The 17144-nt window shown below is 46.6% G+C and overlaps 3 protein-coding genes across 8 annotated transcripts; all 3 read left to right on the forward strand.

Moving 5' to 3' along the window:
- The first annotated feature begins 3289 nt into the window (after positions 1–3289).
- LOC117845286 (uncharacterized) lies at positions 3290–5283 on the forward strand. Its single transcript, XM_034726264.2, has 3 exons — positions 3290–4310; positions 4491–4572; positions 4701–5283. Exons 1-3 carry the CDS (start codon positions 3622–3624, stop codon positions 4914–4916), a joined length of 987 nt encoding a protein of 328 aa, XP_034582155.1. The 5' UTR covers positions 3290–3621; the 3' UTR covers positions 4917–5283.
- Positions 5284–7013: 1730 nt separating this feature from the next.
- On the forward strand, positions 7014–13837 carry LOC117860621 (cyclin-dependent kinase G-1). 3 transcript variants are annotated; one of them, XR_004641531.2, is made up of 10 exons: positions 7014–8783; positions 8871–8999; positions 9109–9244; positions 9331–9419; positions 9521–9632; positions 9727–9833; positions 9927–10094; positions 10491–10565; positions 11591–11711; positions 11798–13837. XR_004641531.2 is itself a non-coding variant. In XM_034743979.2 (7 exons), the coding sequence occupies exons 1-7, from the start codon at positions 7372–7374 to the stop codon at positions 10018–10020; spliced, it is 2079 nt and encodes a 692-aa protein (XP_034599870.1). In that variant the 5' UTR covers positions 7014–7371; the 3' UTR covers positions 10021–10445. The 3 variants fall into 3 exon arrangements, 1 of the variants encoding a protein (XP_034599870.1); XR_004641530.2 differs by having other exon boundaries at positions 10491–11711; XM_034743979.2 differs by lacking the exons at positions 10491–10565; positions 11591–11711; positions 11798–13837 and having other exon boundaries at positions 9927–10445.
- A 557-nt stretch (positions 13838–14394) lies between these two features.
- LOC117860652 (protein phosphatase inhibitor 2) lies at positions 14395–17042 on the forward strand. Of its 4 annotated transcripts, none has more exons than XM_034744024.2 (5): positions 14395–14508; positions 15313–15380; positions 15452–15567; positions 15692–15853; positions 16494–17042. In XM_034744024.2, the coding sequence occupies exons 2-5, from the start codon at positions 15352–15354 to the stop codon at positions 16616–16618; spliced, it is 432 nt and encodes a 143-aa protein (XP_034599915.1). In that variant the 5' UTR covers positions 14395–14508; positions 15313–15351; the 3' UTR covers positions 16619–17042. The 4 variants fall into 4 exon arrangements, with proteins under 4 accessions (XP_034599915.1, XP_034599929.1, XP_034599937.1 ...); XM_034744038.2 differs by having other exon boundaries at positions 14404–14508; positions 15338–15380; XM_034744046.2 differs by lacking the exon at positions 14395–14508 and adding an exon at positions 14515–14751 and having other exon boundaries at positions 15338–15380.
- The last annotated feature ends 102 nt before the right edge of the window (positions 17043–17144 follow it).

Raw genomic sequence — 17144 nt, forward strand, 5'->3', positions numbered from 1 at the left:
ACCGGGCCTAGAGAGCGAGCGAACCCGAAGTGTGGAGACCCGCTACTGGCTCCCGCGCACCCGAACTCGAAGCGGTGCGGTGCGAGCAATGCGACTGTGACGCGCGGGGTGGCGAGCGGGCTCGGGGTGCGTATTTATAGGCCTGGGAGGGGCGCCGGGGCGGTGCAAGTCGGATCCGAGCCGTCGGCTCGCGGGGATCGGACGGACCAGGAGTCAGATCCGGGGGTGGGCCCGTGGTGAACGGGTGGGGCACGACGTGACGTGGAGGCCGGGGGCGCTTTGACTTTCTTCGAGATGGTTTCCTACCGGACGCGGGGTTTGTCGCCTGATGTGCCCATGACCGGTGGGGTAGGGTGGTTGTCTGGGTCCACACATCATGGAGAGTGCGTCGGAGGGGAGGAGTAGGCGTTGGGGATCGGCCGTCTTTTGTCGAGCACGCGGGATCTGGGTACGGTTTGGGCGCGGGGGTGACTTGGTGGAGAAGGATACATGACACGTGGAAGCAGCTGCGTGGCTGGGTCCCCTGCTGAGGTGTCGGGCGAGAGTATGTAACGGGTTTGGGGTTTTGGGTCCCGGTACATCTGGAAGCATAGGTGTGCCGGGTCGGCTTGGGCCGGGTCTTACAGCTTTAGGTCCACTTGTGTTATGGACCAAAAACTTATCGCTTTGCTGTTGTATAATACCCGTTATTAGCCCAGTACGGTTACGGAATGTGCTTTTTTGGGCCGTACTTTTGCACATGGGGTGCTGGCGGTTTCAAACTTTTCAAAGTCTCGTGGGCTTAATCTGGTTGCTTTCGAGAACTTCGATTTTCCTTTTTTGCAAAGGACTTTTCGAAATTCAGTTAACTAGAGGCCGACAAATGTGTCAGCGGCCACCAAAGAAATTAATACCACGCTTGAGGAACAGATTCAGGACGAATTATCTTTGGCTAAAGTTTTGGTTTACGCTTTACACACCTTCTAATATTTAAGATGTTTGCTGTAATATATGGATGACTACAACTATATGGGTGAACAAGTCGACCAAATATATATGTGACCTCATAATTGTCAGTATATTTGAAATGTTACGTTAATATTCCCAAATTATTGAATCAGTTAATCACGTTTATAATGTTGAAGGCAATACGGATAAGGTGAGCGAACTAGGTTAGCTAGCCAATCATATGTGTATTCGATCCTCCAAAAATGTTGAAATGGCATATCCAAAATATTGAAATGTTGCAATTGTTTCGCCTGCTCTTATCACGACTTCCATCGCAAAAATGAGTAGTCTGACAAGGTATATGGGCACAAGGAGCGTGTAAAAAAAATTCCTTTTTATGTGAATCCTATTGTTTTTTTATTTGTGTTCTTGCCCTTCTTTAAAGTGTAATTGTGATTTTACCCTCGTTTCTCCAACTTTGTGATTTTGCCCTCAATTATTCACAAGCCAATGCGATTTTGTTCCTAGTCAATGGTCAAAACAGGAGTAAATACGCAAAGATCAAGAGCAAAATCATATTGAATTGTAAATGGCTGAGGGCAAAATCATAAAGTTGAAAAATCAATGGTAAAAATACAATTGCATTTCGGAGTATGGGTAAGATAAAAAAAACTTTGTTTTTGCCGTGCCAGAACAAGACCCTGCAATGCCAGTGGGTCATCGGCTCATCGCTAGTGAACCTCACAATGCACGTTCGATTCTCTTTTCCATCCAAAACAGTGCCTACAATCAGGAATGCTTATGAGACCTGTGCGACTGCAAACACGCGTCCCGCTCATATTCGCTGCTGTGCAGGGGGGCTAGGGGCTATAGCCCCCCCTTTGCCAAGAACACCATTGAAATCAATGGAGGAAGATGAGAAGAGAGGGAAAAAAGAAGAAAGAGTGGAGATGGACTTGGAAGAAGAAATAAAGCCCACCCAAACTCCCAATCCTTCATCCGACCACTGCTGCTGTGAAATGGATTGTTAATAAATCGACTTGCATAGACACATGCCACAAGTCCTCAACAAGCTAAGGCCGGTCAGTGTCACGGGGCTTTTGTGGGCATTTAATTTCATGCCACATCAGCAAAACTGCTGACGTGATAGGCTAATTATGAGGAGAGAAGAGACGGGAGTTTCATCCCCATGAAACCTACTTGTCACAGTTACCAAGTCCTATGAAATTCAATAAAACTTGTACTGAGCATGTTATGGTTTCATGACAAGACACATTTGATTATAGAACAACGTAAAAATTAAATGATTTAAGCCCTGTTGGATAGTAACATCCCACTTTTAACACATTTTTATCACATTGCCTCCCAAACACATGTGTTAAAAGGGATGTGTTAAAGTTTAACACCCCAATTTCATAAACACCTCAAGGGGGTGTTAAAAGTTGTTAAACTTGTTAAAAGTGGTCCCCTCTCCACTTTTTTCCACCATTGCCCCCCTTTCTCTCTCCCTCTCTCTCCGCCGGCCATAAATGAGGGGGCAATGGAGTCATTTCCCACCAAAAGTGTTAAAGTTTAACACCATCCAAATATCCCAATCACTCCATTTGAGACTATTAAAACTTTAACACTTATTAAACTTTAACACAAGGTATCCAAACAGACCCTTAGTCTATTTGAAACTGTGCAATGAAATTATGCGTTGAGAGTGTTACATTTCATTGAAAATCTGACATAGCACTCTTAGTAATTGTGCGATAAAATCATGCACTGAGAATGACATAATACCATCTCCTAAAACGGAAATGCAAAGCCGATGGACCATCAATGATCAAACAACCGAACAAATCTAGGCATGCCGGCAGGCCGGGGCACGGCGGATCCGCGACCTACCGCTCCCCGCGCACATGGCCGTCGCCTTGGATCCTAGCACGCCGGAGGGGAACAAAACCACGTGCTCGCTCCTTACGCGCACGCGGTTCTATCTCGAGAGCCCCATGACGCCCGGCTACGAACAAAACCGCTGCAGGCGCCGCCCCGAATCTCAAAGTGCCGGGGGAGGCTCAGCTCCGCTCGTGCGCCACCGCGCAGCGCGCCGCGAAACAGGGGTCCCAGGTCCGGCGGTGGCATGTTTTCTGGACGCCAACCTTTTCTGTGCCCCTGCAGCTCGCAGCTCGCTGACGCTGATGGCGATGGTGATGCCGTGCGTGCGTGCTTGGTCGCCCGGATTTGGGGGGCGAGGCCGCTTTGACCCCCCGAGAAGCGGTCATGTGCCGGGGTGCCCGTCCGGCCAGCCGCGCGTCGCCGAGCTGGCCGGAGGGAGCACGGTGTGCCGCTGTGCGCCGCGCGTGGCACAGTGCCGAGGCCAATCATGAGCCCCCGCCTCCGGCCTCCGGGCATTTTCTGGTGGCTCTGGCTCCCCGTCCCGCCGCAGAGCAGACGTGACGCGCAGTCACTGCACGCCGTCGCCATCGCTCCATTCAGTGCACCCCTCGCTCTCTCGTGTCATCCAGCTATCTCGTGTCGTACGTCTTGGCAACCTCTTCTTATTCCCGCCCCCCTGGTCCCTGCATCTCCGAGCTTACCTCAGCTTGCTGCCATCTTTTGCTGTCCTTCCAGTTCAGACCACTTCCTGTCTCTGCCATCCAGTGGATCGCCGTTCTCTGTGTCCTTGTTCGTCGTGTGCAGTTCTTGGAGATGAGGAGATCGTCTCCGGGGATGATGAACCGAAGCTACGACGCGGGCAGCGGGGGAAGGGGGCTGCTGGCCTGCTACGTGAGGGCAAAGCCGAGGCCGTCCAAGTGGGACGACGCGCAGCGGTGGCTCTCCGCCTCCTCCTCCTCCTCCCAGGCGCCCGACGACGACCGGCGCCGGAGCTCCTGCGCCGACGACCGGCTGCTGCTGCCGTCCGCGTCGCAGAAGGGGAGGCACTCGTGGAGCACCTCGGACGCCGCCGCCGCTGCCGTGCCCGCGGCGGCGCGGGAGGACGGGGAGGCGGAGGCCGGGGCGGAGACCAAGAGGATGGACTCCGTGCTGGCGTACGGGCAGCAGCCGCCAAGGAGCCTCTCGCTGCGGGACATCGGCACGGAGATGACGCCGGCCGGGAGCAAGGAGGCGTCCAGGGCCAACACGCCTCGCGCCACCCTGGCGGCCGAGCCGTCACCGGCGCCGTCCACGACAAGGCGCTCGAGCGAATCCCACGCGTCGCGGCGCCGGCCGGACGCGACGAGCGGCGGATCGCCACCGGGCCAAGCGGCGGCCGCGGCCTGCGATGGCGCCGGCGCCGGCGCCGAGGAGCGGAAGGAAGCTGCGGCGGCCGGCGCGCCGGCGGCCGTGTCGCCGGCCACGGCGTGGGACGCGGCCGAGCGCGCCAAGCACATGGCAAGGTGACCGCCGGCCCATCCCTCCTTGTCCGCTACTACTAGCAATGCGGTGCTTTCTCTTTCTCCTCCGCACGTTGCCGAGCCATGTGTACTCACCACCGAGTCATCGCGCCGACACGCCAGGAAGACCTTTTCGGAGCTTGTAGTACTGTGCGTGCTGACGACGTCACTTCCTTTTCACAGGTACCGGCGCGAGGAGATGAAGATACAGGCCTGGGAGAACCGGCGGCGGCAGAAGGCCGAGCTGGAGATGAAGATGGCCGAGGTACGACCACGTTTCAGCTCCATCAATCATCCTGCAGATAACCATTGGACCTGCCGAACACCAGAGAAGCAGCCCTAAACGTTGAACTTCGGACAATGAGAATGGCTGGCTTGGTTTTGCTGTGGCAGGCCAAGGCGGAGAGGATGAAGCTGCGGGCGCGGGAGAAGACGGCGAGCAAGCTGGCCTCGGCGCAGGCGGCGGCCAGGGAGAAGCGCGCGGCGGCGGAGGCCAAGCTGAGCCGGCGCGCCGCGCGGGTCGGGGACAGGGCGGACGTGCTGCGGCGGACCGGGCACCTGCCGTCCTCCTCCGGGTTCTCGCTCAAGCTGCCGCTGCTGTGCAGCTGAACCTGAACGCGCGAGGCCGGGCACGTGCCGGGGGCGCCGGGGTCGCTTGCGGGTTTGGGACTTGGGACATCGCTCGTGCGCGGTATATTTCCGGATCCGGGCGTTGTTGATACGTGGCCGAGCAGTGGTGGATGCACGTGTGTGTTTTTGTTGTCTGGTGGTGGCTATGACTACAGACTGGAGGGTGCGTGCGGCGTGGGGTGTGGCAGTGTCGATACGGGTGGTGTTCAGAGAGTCGACGACATGGTCGGGGCGTTTACTCGCGTCCTGTTTCGACCGTGCGGGTTGTGATGCACGGCACAGAGTTGAAGGCGGTATTTTATCTGCAAAAGTCAATAAAGAAAAAAAAAGATGCATTTTAAATCTTCTTCACGGTTTCATTTTGACTGGAAGGAGCGGTAATTGTTAGTACTCTTAACGCATTCAAACAGATGTTTACCTCTCAGCTCTTCTTTCAGCTGACTGAAAAAGGAGTGATAGACGTAAATGCTCTTAGTCGTAAAATGTTTACCTTTTGTTTTCTGCCACGCTTCATTTCTTTCCCTTAATTAGTATTTTGATACTTCTCAAATCATCAGCAAAGTTTCAACGGAATGACTATGGTGGAAAGGTTCTTAGACATAAAACTATGTGCTGGGCTTTTCCTACGAATCTTCCACGAGTAATGACGAGCAGGTACTGAGCGCATCAGGTTTGATGGAATTATCCACCGGACGAGGGATTTGTTTTAATTCCTTTTTCAAGAAAATGGTAGTGCGTGTACTGTTGTTCTCATATTCTCCAATATTCTCTCTTTTCATATCTCCATGAGATCCTTGATTAAGAAAGTTCAACTTCCAACCACTAATTATATATCACTTTGCTCAAGCCATAACTGTTAAGTCTCGATCTCTCCTTCACTCAAACCGGGGTTGGCTTACATCGTGCAAAACTTCAACCATGAAAAATTGCTAAGTCGATATACACCGGTGTTTGGCTGGAGACCTTGTTGGCCTCATTTGGATGCAACCAATAACTTAAATGTGATTTTGGTACTTGTACATTTATTAAATGTCACACGCTTTAGATCATTGTTTGCATTTTTCCTCTGACAATTGCTTTCAAATTCAATGCATGGCTATATCTATGGTGCTTGCATTCTACACCTCTTTTTTTTCTTTCTTTCTTCCTTTCTTTTTTCTAAAGGGTTGCATCCTTCCACTAGGGGCACTCCATTCCTCTTAGAAAGTCATGTTTGGCGCCCCCCGGCTAAATTTCTTCTTGATACCTTGGTATTTTTATCAATATAGTTAGAGTGTGCCTTAAGCTATTGTTGTTAGTCGTTTGCCAAATTGCCACATACGTCTCATCTTACCCTTCACCTCCGTGACATCGATAGCGCTTTTCTTCACTTTTACAATTGCATTTTTTATTCATTATAGCATCATTTTTTTTGCTTGAGACCTCATAACCTCATGCTTGAATAGTTACAGCCGACATCGAACTAGTGTTGCATGTTTGCGTTGCCACATTTGTCTCTTACCGTCCGGATTTCTTTCCTTGCCAAGCTCTTCACACCTAACTACATCGCGTAGGGGTGGCCGGGTGGGCATCTCAATACAAATTGTTTTGCACCTCAATCTTGGGCTACTTATACTTCTATTTTGTAAACGAAATAAGCTGAAATGATGAAACTATTTATTTTCTTGTGAAGCCATACGACAATATGCATTCATATATGTGATCGACAGACTTGATGCAAAGCCACTGTGCTATGCCTTGTCATAGTTCCTATTCCATACAATTTCTTCCGAGAGGTCGTTGCCATTCCATGCATTCGGGTAAGGAAAATCTGCTTAAAACCGACATGCCATTATTCTTGTCAAACCGGTAGCCACTGACACCGTGCCCCACCCTCAAGTCGGCGAGGAAGCTTCTGACCACGCGCTCCCGCCAAAGGCGTCGGACGTTACCGTGACCTGCCCAAAACCCACTGACAACTTGGATCCGCCTCAGTACGTACATCAGACCCCACCTGTCATCGGCATCGCTGCTCCGCGCCCCGCCCGAGTTCGACGCGGTATCTCCACGAAGCCGCACGAAGGAGTGGACAACTCAAGCTTTGCCTTCCCAGTTCCCCCCTCTCCATTATTCGCGTCACCGAGCCGCCTCCATCGCCCCAAGTCCAACCCACCTGATTCCTCTCCGCGTCCGCGCGTCGCCGCCTTTCCGATAAAGCTTTCGCGCGGCGCAGGCAAAATCGCTCAAATCCGAGCCCCGGTTCTCCCAATTCTCCGATCTGATCGTTGTGAGGTCTTGTCCTACCGCCAATTCTACCCTAGCGCGCCCGAATTTTTTTTCTAGGGTTCGCGGTTGTAGTTCGGGGATCTAGGGTTCGGCTGCCAATTTCGCCGTCAATTTTGGCGATCCACTTGATTCGCTCGGTTTTGAGGGATCCCTGCTTGCGCCTGCGCCCATGGCCGCGGCGCGACACGCAGGCTACAGGAGCCACGAAGTGGCGAGGGGGCGGGAGCTCGACCTGGAGCGCTCCAGAAGGAGCAAGGAGTATCACCACCACCACCACCGCCACCCGAGCCGCGACCGTGACTCTGACCGTCGCCGTGACGCTGGCCGCAGCGGGGGCCGCGAGGTCTCCAACCGGCACCGCCACCACCACTCGCCGTATCCGCCACCGAGGAGCCGACCGTCAAGAAGGGAGGAGGATAGGGAGCCTGGCGAGGTCTCGAGCGGCAGCGGCTCGGAGGAGTCCGGTGGGCGCCCACTGAAGGCCAGGGCGCCGAGGGAGGATGGTGTTCTGGGAGTCTGCAAAGACGGCAGTGTGGTGCTACCAAGTAAGAAGAGGAAGCACTCACCTGTAATCCCGGATGAGAATGTTTCTGAGCTGCAGGCAATAGATGGTTTCAGGAGCAGGAGAGGGATAGACACCTCAGTGGCGGAGCTCCCTCTGCCTTCGCCGCCTCCTTTATCAGATGAGAGTCCTATGGACGCGGTTGGTAGGTGCCCAACAATGAATTTGGGTGTTTCAGTGGTTACACATGAGGCCGAATGGTCTCATGAACATGAGAAGAATGGGGTTATGGAGGGGGAAGAGGACTGCCCAACAACGAGAAACATTTTGACTTCAAGATGGGCAGACGCTGATCAGGACGAGGAAGAGGCGACTGTGCCCAAAAAGAAGAGAAGTGTGTCTCCTGGTAACTTGTCTGCGCTGAGATCTACAAAGAAAGTTACAAGCCCAGAGCTTGGAGAAGCACTGCGGGTTAAAACAAGAGGGAGTTCCTCATGTTCGTCTAACTCTGTCTGCAGTGAAAACTGGAATATTGAGGTTGATGGGGGTGACTGCATGGATGTTGAGGAGGATGGTATTGATGCTTCTGCTGGTTGTTCACTGGATGTTGATTCTGGGAGTGATGCACGCAGGTCTAGAACACCTGAGGCTGTACAGCCGCCACGCAGGTGCTTTAACATGCTTCAGAGCTGTAGGAGTATTGATGAGTTCGAGAGGCTCAACACAATCAATGAGGGTACATATGGAGTTGTATTTAGGGTGAGGGACAAGAAAACTGGTGAGATTGTTGCATTGAAGAAGGTAAAGATGGATAAGGAACGGGAAGGTTTTCCATTGACTTCTCTTAGGGAAATAAATATCCTTTTATCTTTTGACCACCCATCAATTGTGGATGTCAAGGAAGTAGTTGTTGGTGGTCATGATGATGATACTTTCATGGTGATGGAGTACATGGAGCATGACCTGAAGGGTGTCATGGAGACGATGAAGCAACCATATACCCAAAGTGAGGTAAAATGTTTGATGCTTCAGCTGCTAGAGGGCGTGAAGTATCTTCATGACAATTGGGTACTTCACAGGTAGTGACAAACTACTGATTCTTTTTCTTCCTCATCTTGCACAATTGTGAATGCCTTTTCATATAATAATGTCATGTTGCTTTGTAGGGATCTCAAGACATCAAATATCCTCTTGAATAACCGTGGTGAGGTGAAAATATGTGATTTTGGACTCTCCCGTCAATATGGCAGCCCGCTAAAGCCTTACACTCAACCAGTTGTAACTTTGTGGTACAGGTAAGTTATCAGCCAGCATAAAATTTCTCTAAGTGTTTTCATATCACGAGGATAATTTACGTTACCACTAGTCCAATGTTGTCTCATTATTTACTCCTTATGATTGCAGGGCTCCAGAACTACTTTTAGGAGCAAAGGAGTATTCTACTGCTATTGATATGTGGTCATTGGGTTGCATAATGGCAGAACTCTTGTCAAAAGAGCCACTCTTCACTGGGAAAAATGAGATAGGTCAACTTGATAAGGTATATCATTTATAAAATAGGTCTACTCTATTTTGTTTTTATAGCTGCGTTTGTGAAATCTAATGGCAAATTAACTTATATTGTAGATATTTAGAATACTTGGCACACCCAATGAGGAGCGATGGCCTGGTTATTCCAAATTGCCCGGTGCCAAAGGCAAATTTGTAAAGCAACCGTAAGTCTCTACCATTTCTTACTGCTGCTGTTTTTGTGTTCTGAAATGCACGTTCATATCATGTAAAGTCTTAGTGTCTTACTTTTGATATGCCACCTCAGGTACAATAGATTGAGGGAGAGGTTTCCACCTGTATCCTTCACAGGAGGGCTGACATTGTCAGAAGCTGGATTTGAACTGCTAACTAGGTTGCTGACATATGACCCTGAGAAGGTAAATATATATCAATATATGTTCTCTATTGCACTACCTGACTTTTCTATGCTCATTTTGCATGCAGCTTAATGTACTTGTTTCTTTTATACAGCGCATATCTGCAGACGATGCCTTGAACCATGAGTGGTTCCGTGAGGTTCCTCTGCCCAAAACAAAGGATTTCATGCCAACATTTCCTGCTCTGAATGAACAAGACAGGTACTGATCTACTTGCTCATTTGGATTTCTAATACTAACCGCATAAACTGAATTTTGACTAATGTGGCTATGTATCGCATACTTGGTGTGCAGGAGGATCAAGAAATACAAGAAGAGCCCTGATCCCCTGGTGGAGCAACAGATGAAAGAACAAGGGAGCACAGGAGATCGTGGCCTTTTTGGCTGATCTGACACCAGATTTTGGCTTGCTGCAGAAAACCAGTTTTCACTGTGAATAATTGTGAGTAAACATGTTCCAAGGTGAGGTCTCACTGGACATGAAGTAACCAGTCTACTTGGTGTGTGTGAAAGTTGATTCTGTTCTATAGCAGGCACAGTTTCAAGGGGGAATAAGATATTTCCTTAAGTTCCATGCAGCTATTGTTCAAATGGCAGGGTTAGCTCTCTCACAGAAATCTGGTCACATTCTAATCCACCATCATTATAATTGCCACAGATCCAGTTCACTTGAGTTTCAGTTTCATCTATAGGTCTGGCCTATTGGGTGCACCAGTTTCACCTTTGAAACTTCTTTGTAAAGTATTATCAATTGTTTCCTTGTAATCAGTAATCAATGAGATATTAATGAGATCCTATTTAATTTTTGCTCTATTCAAGTAGTTCAATTTCTTTTGATCTTTCCATTTTGTTTGCAAGAGTTGAACGAAGTGATCGGGAGGGTGCCTTTTGATTTTGCAAGGAAATTGGTGCACTCTTATTGCAACTTGTAAGGTAAAATGCTAAGGAGCCTATTTCTCCTACTGACGTGCTATTGTGTAATAAATGCGATGGATCTGCCTCTTTCATTTCCTATTTTAATTTTATTGAAGACTGCTTTGTACTGAATAGAGTAATGATTAATGACTGCTATGATGTCCTCTGGTACTGCTTTTAAGTTGTTAGCTTGGTTCCTGGCGCGCCTGGTCATGTAACTGTTTACCTTAGAGGGGAATTTCCTGTTAGGTTCTTCATTTTCAAGGGTGCAAATGTTTAGCTTAGAGGGGAATTTCCTGTTTCACAAATTAATAATGACATCAGACAGTTTGGATCACTGTAGAAAGATTTCTATGTATGTAGCATTGTCTGGGAATGGCAATGGAGAACCTTGGTTTTAAATGTATGAGTTCCTTCAGCCTTATGCAGTAGCCTAAATGGCTTCAGAATGTGGAAACATAGATCTATATCTTTTGTTGGTTGCTTTGTTGAACACACAGTGATGTAACTACGATGTTTGGAGCTACTGGCTCCTAAAAAAAACAGACATTCTTTGTTTTATATTTTTTGACTTGGAACATTCTTCTAAATATGCCATAGTTTTCTAATGTTCAGTTCTAAAAGCTTATCTACACTATTACAATAAAAAATTGCAGAATTTTTCTTAGTGATGGTCCATGCTGTGATTTTCAGCTATGCATTTGGTGTTAGATAAGCCTTCTCAGTTTCTTAGGTGCTGGATAATTGAAGACGCTGAGTTCTTCTTAACATTGTATCTTGGCCTGATAATCCTTGCACATGTGCTAATATATTCGTTTCAGCGAGTTTATCTATTGTAACCTATTATTGCTTCAGCTTAAGCCATCTCTTGTGAGACACTACTGCATATGTGGTTGGCATCTTTGCTTGAATTTGTCAAACTAGATCTAGCCATTGTTTGGGAATAGGATATTTGTTCTGTTAGACCTGATCCTGAAGATTTTCTGTTTCCAAGGTAGAGAGTTTACTTAACTCACTTTAAACATTATGTGACACGTCTGCAGCTTAAAGCTGTGGCTGTATCAAGACAGGAAGCTCTCGTTGATGTCAGACTGGTATACCTAAACTGACTTATCTTTGTGTCTGGGCCTTCAAAGGTCTCATCTGTCTTTGTGAATCTGTGGGGTCAGTCTACTATCCTATCTTATATGTACATTCGTGCTTTATATGCTAAATTATTTGTTAATCTTCTCCTGTTCTTTGCTTGGCAGAGTTCAGGTCAGCTATTTTGACTACTTTGGTAACCCGTGATCTCTGCATCCTTCCACTCCAGTTTTGTTTTGTGCTCATCATCACCCTTCTATTATTCTGTGATTTGTGGCATGATGAATGTTATTGGTTTGGTACTTTTATTCACAAGGAGCCAAGGACATACTCTGCATTAAGACTATGCTCACCATCTCAACACTTTGCACTTGTCCACGGTTTTCAGTCATGCTTCTATTCTTATTATTGCTTGGAATAGTTATGGAGGTAGTTCAAAAAAAAGGAGAAATATGTTTTTGCCTTACATTTTGATCATAAATAACTTTTCCAGTTGTAGGGTAATGTTTTATTTTCCTAGGTTGATTCTGTAGTGGAATGTTGATTGCTTAAGATTTTCTCTTGCAAGGTTGTTTGACCTTCCTAATGTGGGTTTACTGTTGTATAGGTATATTTGCTACTAATGCATGATCACTGTCTTGTTTTTTTGGCTAGTGCTTTGTTAATGTTTCTCAGTTGAGTCAATGCTATAATTGAATAGCCTGTGAAGTACATGAATGTTTTTTACTGACCTTAGTGAGCTGCATGCCATTGTTGAAAATGTACAGGTCTTTGTTACTCTTGATATACCATCCTAATTTTTCTGTTTCTTTATCGGGGTTTGTTAAATAATCTGCTGCCCTTGCGTAATTGCTTACTGTGGCTGAATCTTGCGTTGTGAGTTGGTGACATCTAAAATTTTGTCCTGGTAGTTCTACTTGTACACAGGATAAACTAGATCCAGGACTGAAAAAAAATTACTTCCCGTATGCATGAACATGACAACCAACTTTGAGTTTCCTCTACCGGCAACAATAATGACAGTAAAAAAACAACAAAGCTTATTAGTCTCAAGCAGGTTGGAGTAAAGTGGAGATAAAATTCAATAAGCACCAACAAAGATGATACTCCTATATAATTGTGGTAATGATTATAACAAGTTACCAATCTCTGTTACTAGCTTTTGTGATGTTCTGTGAGATCATGTTTGCCTGAAACCCAACTTCTTGGTTGCCTGAAAACTTAGGACTCTGTGATACTACCATTTTTCTATCGTTAATAGTTCAGTGCATTGCAGTTGCAATTATTATTAAGTGCATTGTAGTTGTCGGGAATTATAATGTAATTAGCAAGATCTAATGTCTGAACCGCAGAATGTTTAAGAAGCTTTATTTGTGGCAGTCCATTGTGTCCATCAAGCTTGTTTAAAACTTCAAATAAATGGTATAGATCTCCAATGTTCCATGGTGGCCAATTGCCATCTCCATTTCCTTACCACACATGGTGAAGGCACATTCAGGTCAGATCAAGGACTGGCAGAGAGGGCTAATAATAGATAGCTACGTTGATTACTAATCACTATTTCAATTTAGAATCTTATATTTGATTTATTGAAAAGATACTTACCATGAGATGTAAGCTGTTCATTAAATTGTTAAAGGCCACTCCTATATCATGGTGGCATATCATCATCGGGTAATTCAACCTAGTCCTCATGTTGTCCTTAAGTTCGTCCCCTTGTATGTCCTTTAAGTATACTTTCAACTGTATTATGATTTGTGCTTAAGTCTTAAAAATTTTCCTAACAGAAGACGTGATTTCTAAAGGTTTTGTTGTATCTCTTTGAATACTACTCCTGTGGGAGCTTAATAAATTCTGTCTTAAGCGAATTGTTCTCGTTTTGGTATTATTTGTGGCTCATGAACTTGTTTTAACCCTTGTATGTTGCTCATTTGTTTTGTGGGAGTGCAAATGCTTAAAAGCCAACGATCAGAGTCTGGAGAGGCAAGTCCTTTGTGCGCTGACCCAGGAACCTCATGATACATCCATCCGACGGGTCGAGCTTGGTTTAACAGATGCTGGAGTTTATTAGCCTCTCTTGGATTTGTCTAGGAATAAACCTTGGCGGAGAGATCTCTGTAGATATTTCTGGTCGAGCTAATTATTATGATTAATGCTGTGTAAAGATTTTCAAACCACGATGGTTGTAAGGTGTTTTTTTGTCTCTAGATGCATCTAAATATAATTTATGTTCTAGAAAAGCAACGACCTACAATTTGAAAAGCAACGACCTACAATTTGAAACGGATGTGGATTTGAAAAGGAGGTAGAATATTTCTCTTTTATGCGAGTTGACACTACGATTTTGCCCGGAGAACCTCCTGCAGTGGACGTGCTGGGCATTGAATATAGCTGAGTTTTGAAACCATACGTTGAAGCATGCATGGAGAATTTCCGCAGTTTGTAAACAGCGTATGATTCTTTAAATATTGCCGACGTTATGCGGTATAGTGCTGTAATTCAACATATCCGCTTTACGGCGAGAAACGGACGTGTTAAGACTTCTCAGAGTCCACGATATGATATGTGTATACGATTGATTAATTGTTGCCTAGGGTTTCTTTGGATATTCGAAATGCAAACCTCCCAGTCAGCAGTGCCAGAACCAGAAAGCGTGATCTCCAATATTCCATGGCCTCCTGATCTTCTCTCTTGTATGCATTGGTCTCGCAGACAACGGACCCATGTGGGCCCAGCACCGGCGCATGATTTGACCGGGCCCACTTCCCGGGTACAGCGCTTTCCAGAAACAGCCCCGGCCACCGTCTCGCCTACACCCACCGGTATTGCCTGGTGCTCGGCGATTCCGCCCATTCCTCCACTAGCGCGGGCTGGCAAGGTACTCTTCCACCTCCTCCCGACCTTCCCACTCTTTCCCCTCACGGGGTGTCCTCCCAATCGGGGCGCGCGCATAGGCGGATCGATCCCTCTTGCGGTCGTCGTCCTCCGCCGGACGAATTTAGGGGGCGTTGCGTGGCGGGGTTGATGCTCTTCTCCTTGGAATTCGGTGCTGCCATGCGTTTCATCCTTATTGTCCATCCTAGCTAGGTCACCCGTCACGCGGCGGGCGGCGTGTCTCACGGTGCGTCTCCGCGGCTTTGATCCTCATTCGCGTTTCAGTGGGGTTTGGTCCGATTTGAGTAGCTATTTCTGCAAGCGGGGCAGATGGGGTGCGATCCCCTTTGTCCGTGGTGTATTGGGGATATTCTTCCTTCCTGCTGTTGCCTTTTTTGTTACTTTTGTTTGCATCAATTATACCCTAAAGCGTGCTTAATTGCTGCATAATATTTAACAGTATAAAAAAAATCGGTGCCTAATTGTTGTGTTCATGTTTTATCGATGGCAGTATTTAGTATGGAAATCAGATGTGCCCTTGACCGAACACTGTTTGGTATGGTTGATGTCTTATGCCGATTTAACTGTGACTCCTTCAGTTAGGAGTTCACAGTTCGACCCCATCCTATATTATAATTTTCTATTTTATGATTTATCTTTTGGTTGATGTGGAGTTACGTAGCTTTTGGCAAATAGTGATGTTCAGGATGATGTTTCATGGGGAACCTTGACCATCCCATGATACCGAGGATATTAGATTGACTTCTCTTTGTGGATGCTTACCTGGTGACCTATTGCAAATTCTCAGGCTGTTTTCTTGAGTTGACTTGCAGTTTGTTGGCACGCAATGAAAGCTAAAGAACCCAAGAAGGCAGGGTTAGTGCCATCTCGATTTCTGTTCAATGTAAATATTTGCCCAGCAAAGTGCCATAATCGTTCTGTTTCAGGGGTCGTGTCAAATGGGATGAAGAGAACTTGAATGACATCGAGTCAAACAAACCAGAAAGAGAGAAGATCACCGAGCCCAAGACACCTTACCACCCTATGATTGATGAGGATGAAGGTATGTAATCTGGTCATCTTGGCCTTGCACAGTGCACACCGAATCCAGATTCCTGCTTTTCTGTAAATACAGCCACCAACGATTCTCAGATAACATGAATTTGATTATCCACTCTGATGGGCAGGGCCTGTGTCACCATTACAACTAAGTGAAGAGCCAGTGGATAAATCTGCTCATGCTGATGCCATCAAGACTGCTCTAGCTGAAGCTGTTTCCAGTGGAAAGATTTTCGACAGAAATAGTTGGGAATCATGTGACAATGAAGAAGCCATAAAACAAAGCACAGGTTGTTAATCTGACATCTCTCTTTGACGAAATTCTGTTATCCACTCTAATGCAAAAATGGACAACTAATTGCTCATGGATAATTAATTGCTCTTCTTACTATCATCCACTGCTTGTGCTAACTCCTTATGGTTCCATTGGCATGATACAGTTTATCTTCTAACCTCCCTTTTATTTTGCCATAAATCCAACAAAGTGACACACTAAAGGAGATAACATAGGTTCTTAAATCTCCTGTGACGATTTTTTATCTGTGAATCAGTTTTACCTACCTGTAGGCTGTAGTGCAGTTCTTCGACTTATTTACATTTGGATTCAGAAGGTATTAGTACATAGAAACATCACCTATCATGATCTACTTGCTGTGTATGGTATATCAAATTCTTTTCAGCATGCTCGGTTTTCTCTTCACTTCAGTCATGACTTCTTCTAAACCACTGATTTTCAACAATTAACTGCATGGTGAGAAGATGTGAAGCCAGTTTGGTTTAACATGACAAATTAGCGCTTTTTGTGGGTAACTAACAATGGTTCGGCTAACTTTGATTATCACAAATGGAGAAATTTGTCCCATATATTTTTCCTTTTGACTATTTTGTGTTCGGAGCAAGGTAGAACTAACAACTCATGTCCCTTTGTAGCTTTTGAGGAGCACCGGAAGGTTCACTACGATGAATACCATAAGATGAAGGAGCTGCTTCAGAAGGGAACCATGACTGATGATGCAGATGAAGATGAAAGTGAACCAGACAACAGGAAGGAGTGACAGTTCTGTCCCGGTCCGAACGCGGAACTGTGATTAGAAGATCTTCAGCATCATGAGACAGTTGGAAGCTTGGAAAAGTTTGAGGTTTCGAGTACTTCAGGACTACTAGATGTATTAACCATGCACAACTGTTTTCACCGTTTCCTGCACAGAGCTATACTGTTCTCTTCCTTGGCACTAGTTCGGAAGTGTAAGCCATGACTCAATCTTTGCAGCTAAGACTTTGAGAGTATTTCTGTAGTCGGTCTTACGGACCGCAAGCTGGAACGTGGTAAGCTGCATGCGAATTTTTGTGACGAATGACCGGTCAGATGTAGGCGGTCATTGTTTTAGCTTGCAAAAATTCAGAGTTGCAGCTGGTAGATTGTTAGATTGTAATAATTCGAACTATGGATTGTTGTTACAATCTGATTACAATTTGGGACTTGTTTGTTTCACCTTGCAGATCTACAATCTGCATGCTGAACACAAACGGGCCGTAGACGAGCATCAAGCAAGTCCGTTTGTTGAGCCGTGGCCTGTCGTC

This window comes from Setaria viridis, chromosome 1 (assembly GCF_005286985.2).
Source record: "Setaria viridis chromosome 1, Setaria_viridis_v4.0, whole genome shotgun sequence".
Lineage (NCBI taxonomy): Eukaryota > Viridiplantae > Streptophyta > Magnoliopsida > Poales > Poaceae > Setaria > Setaria viridis.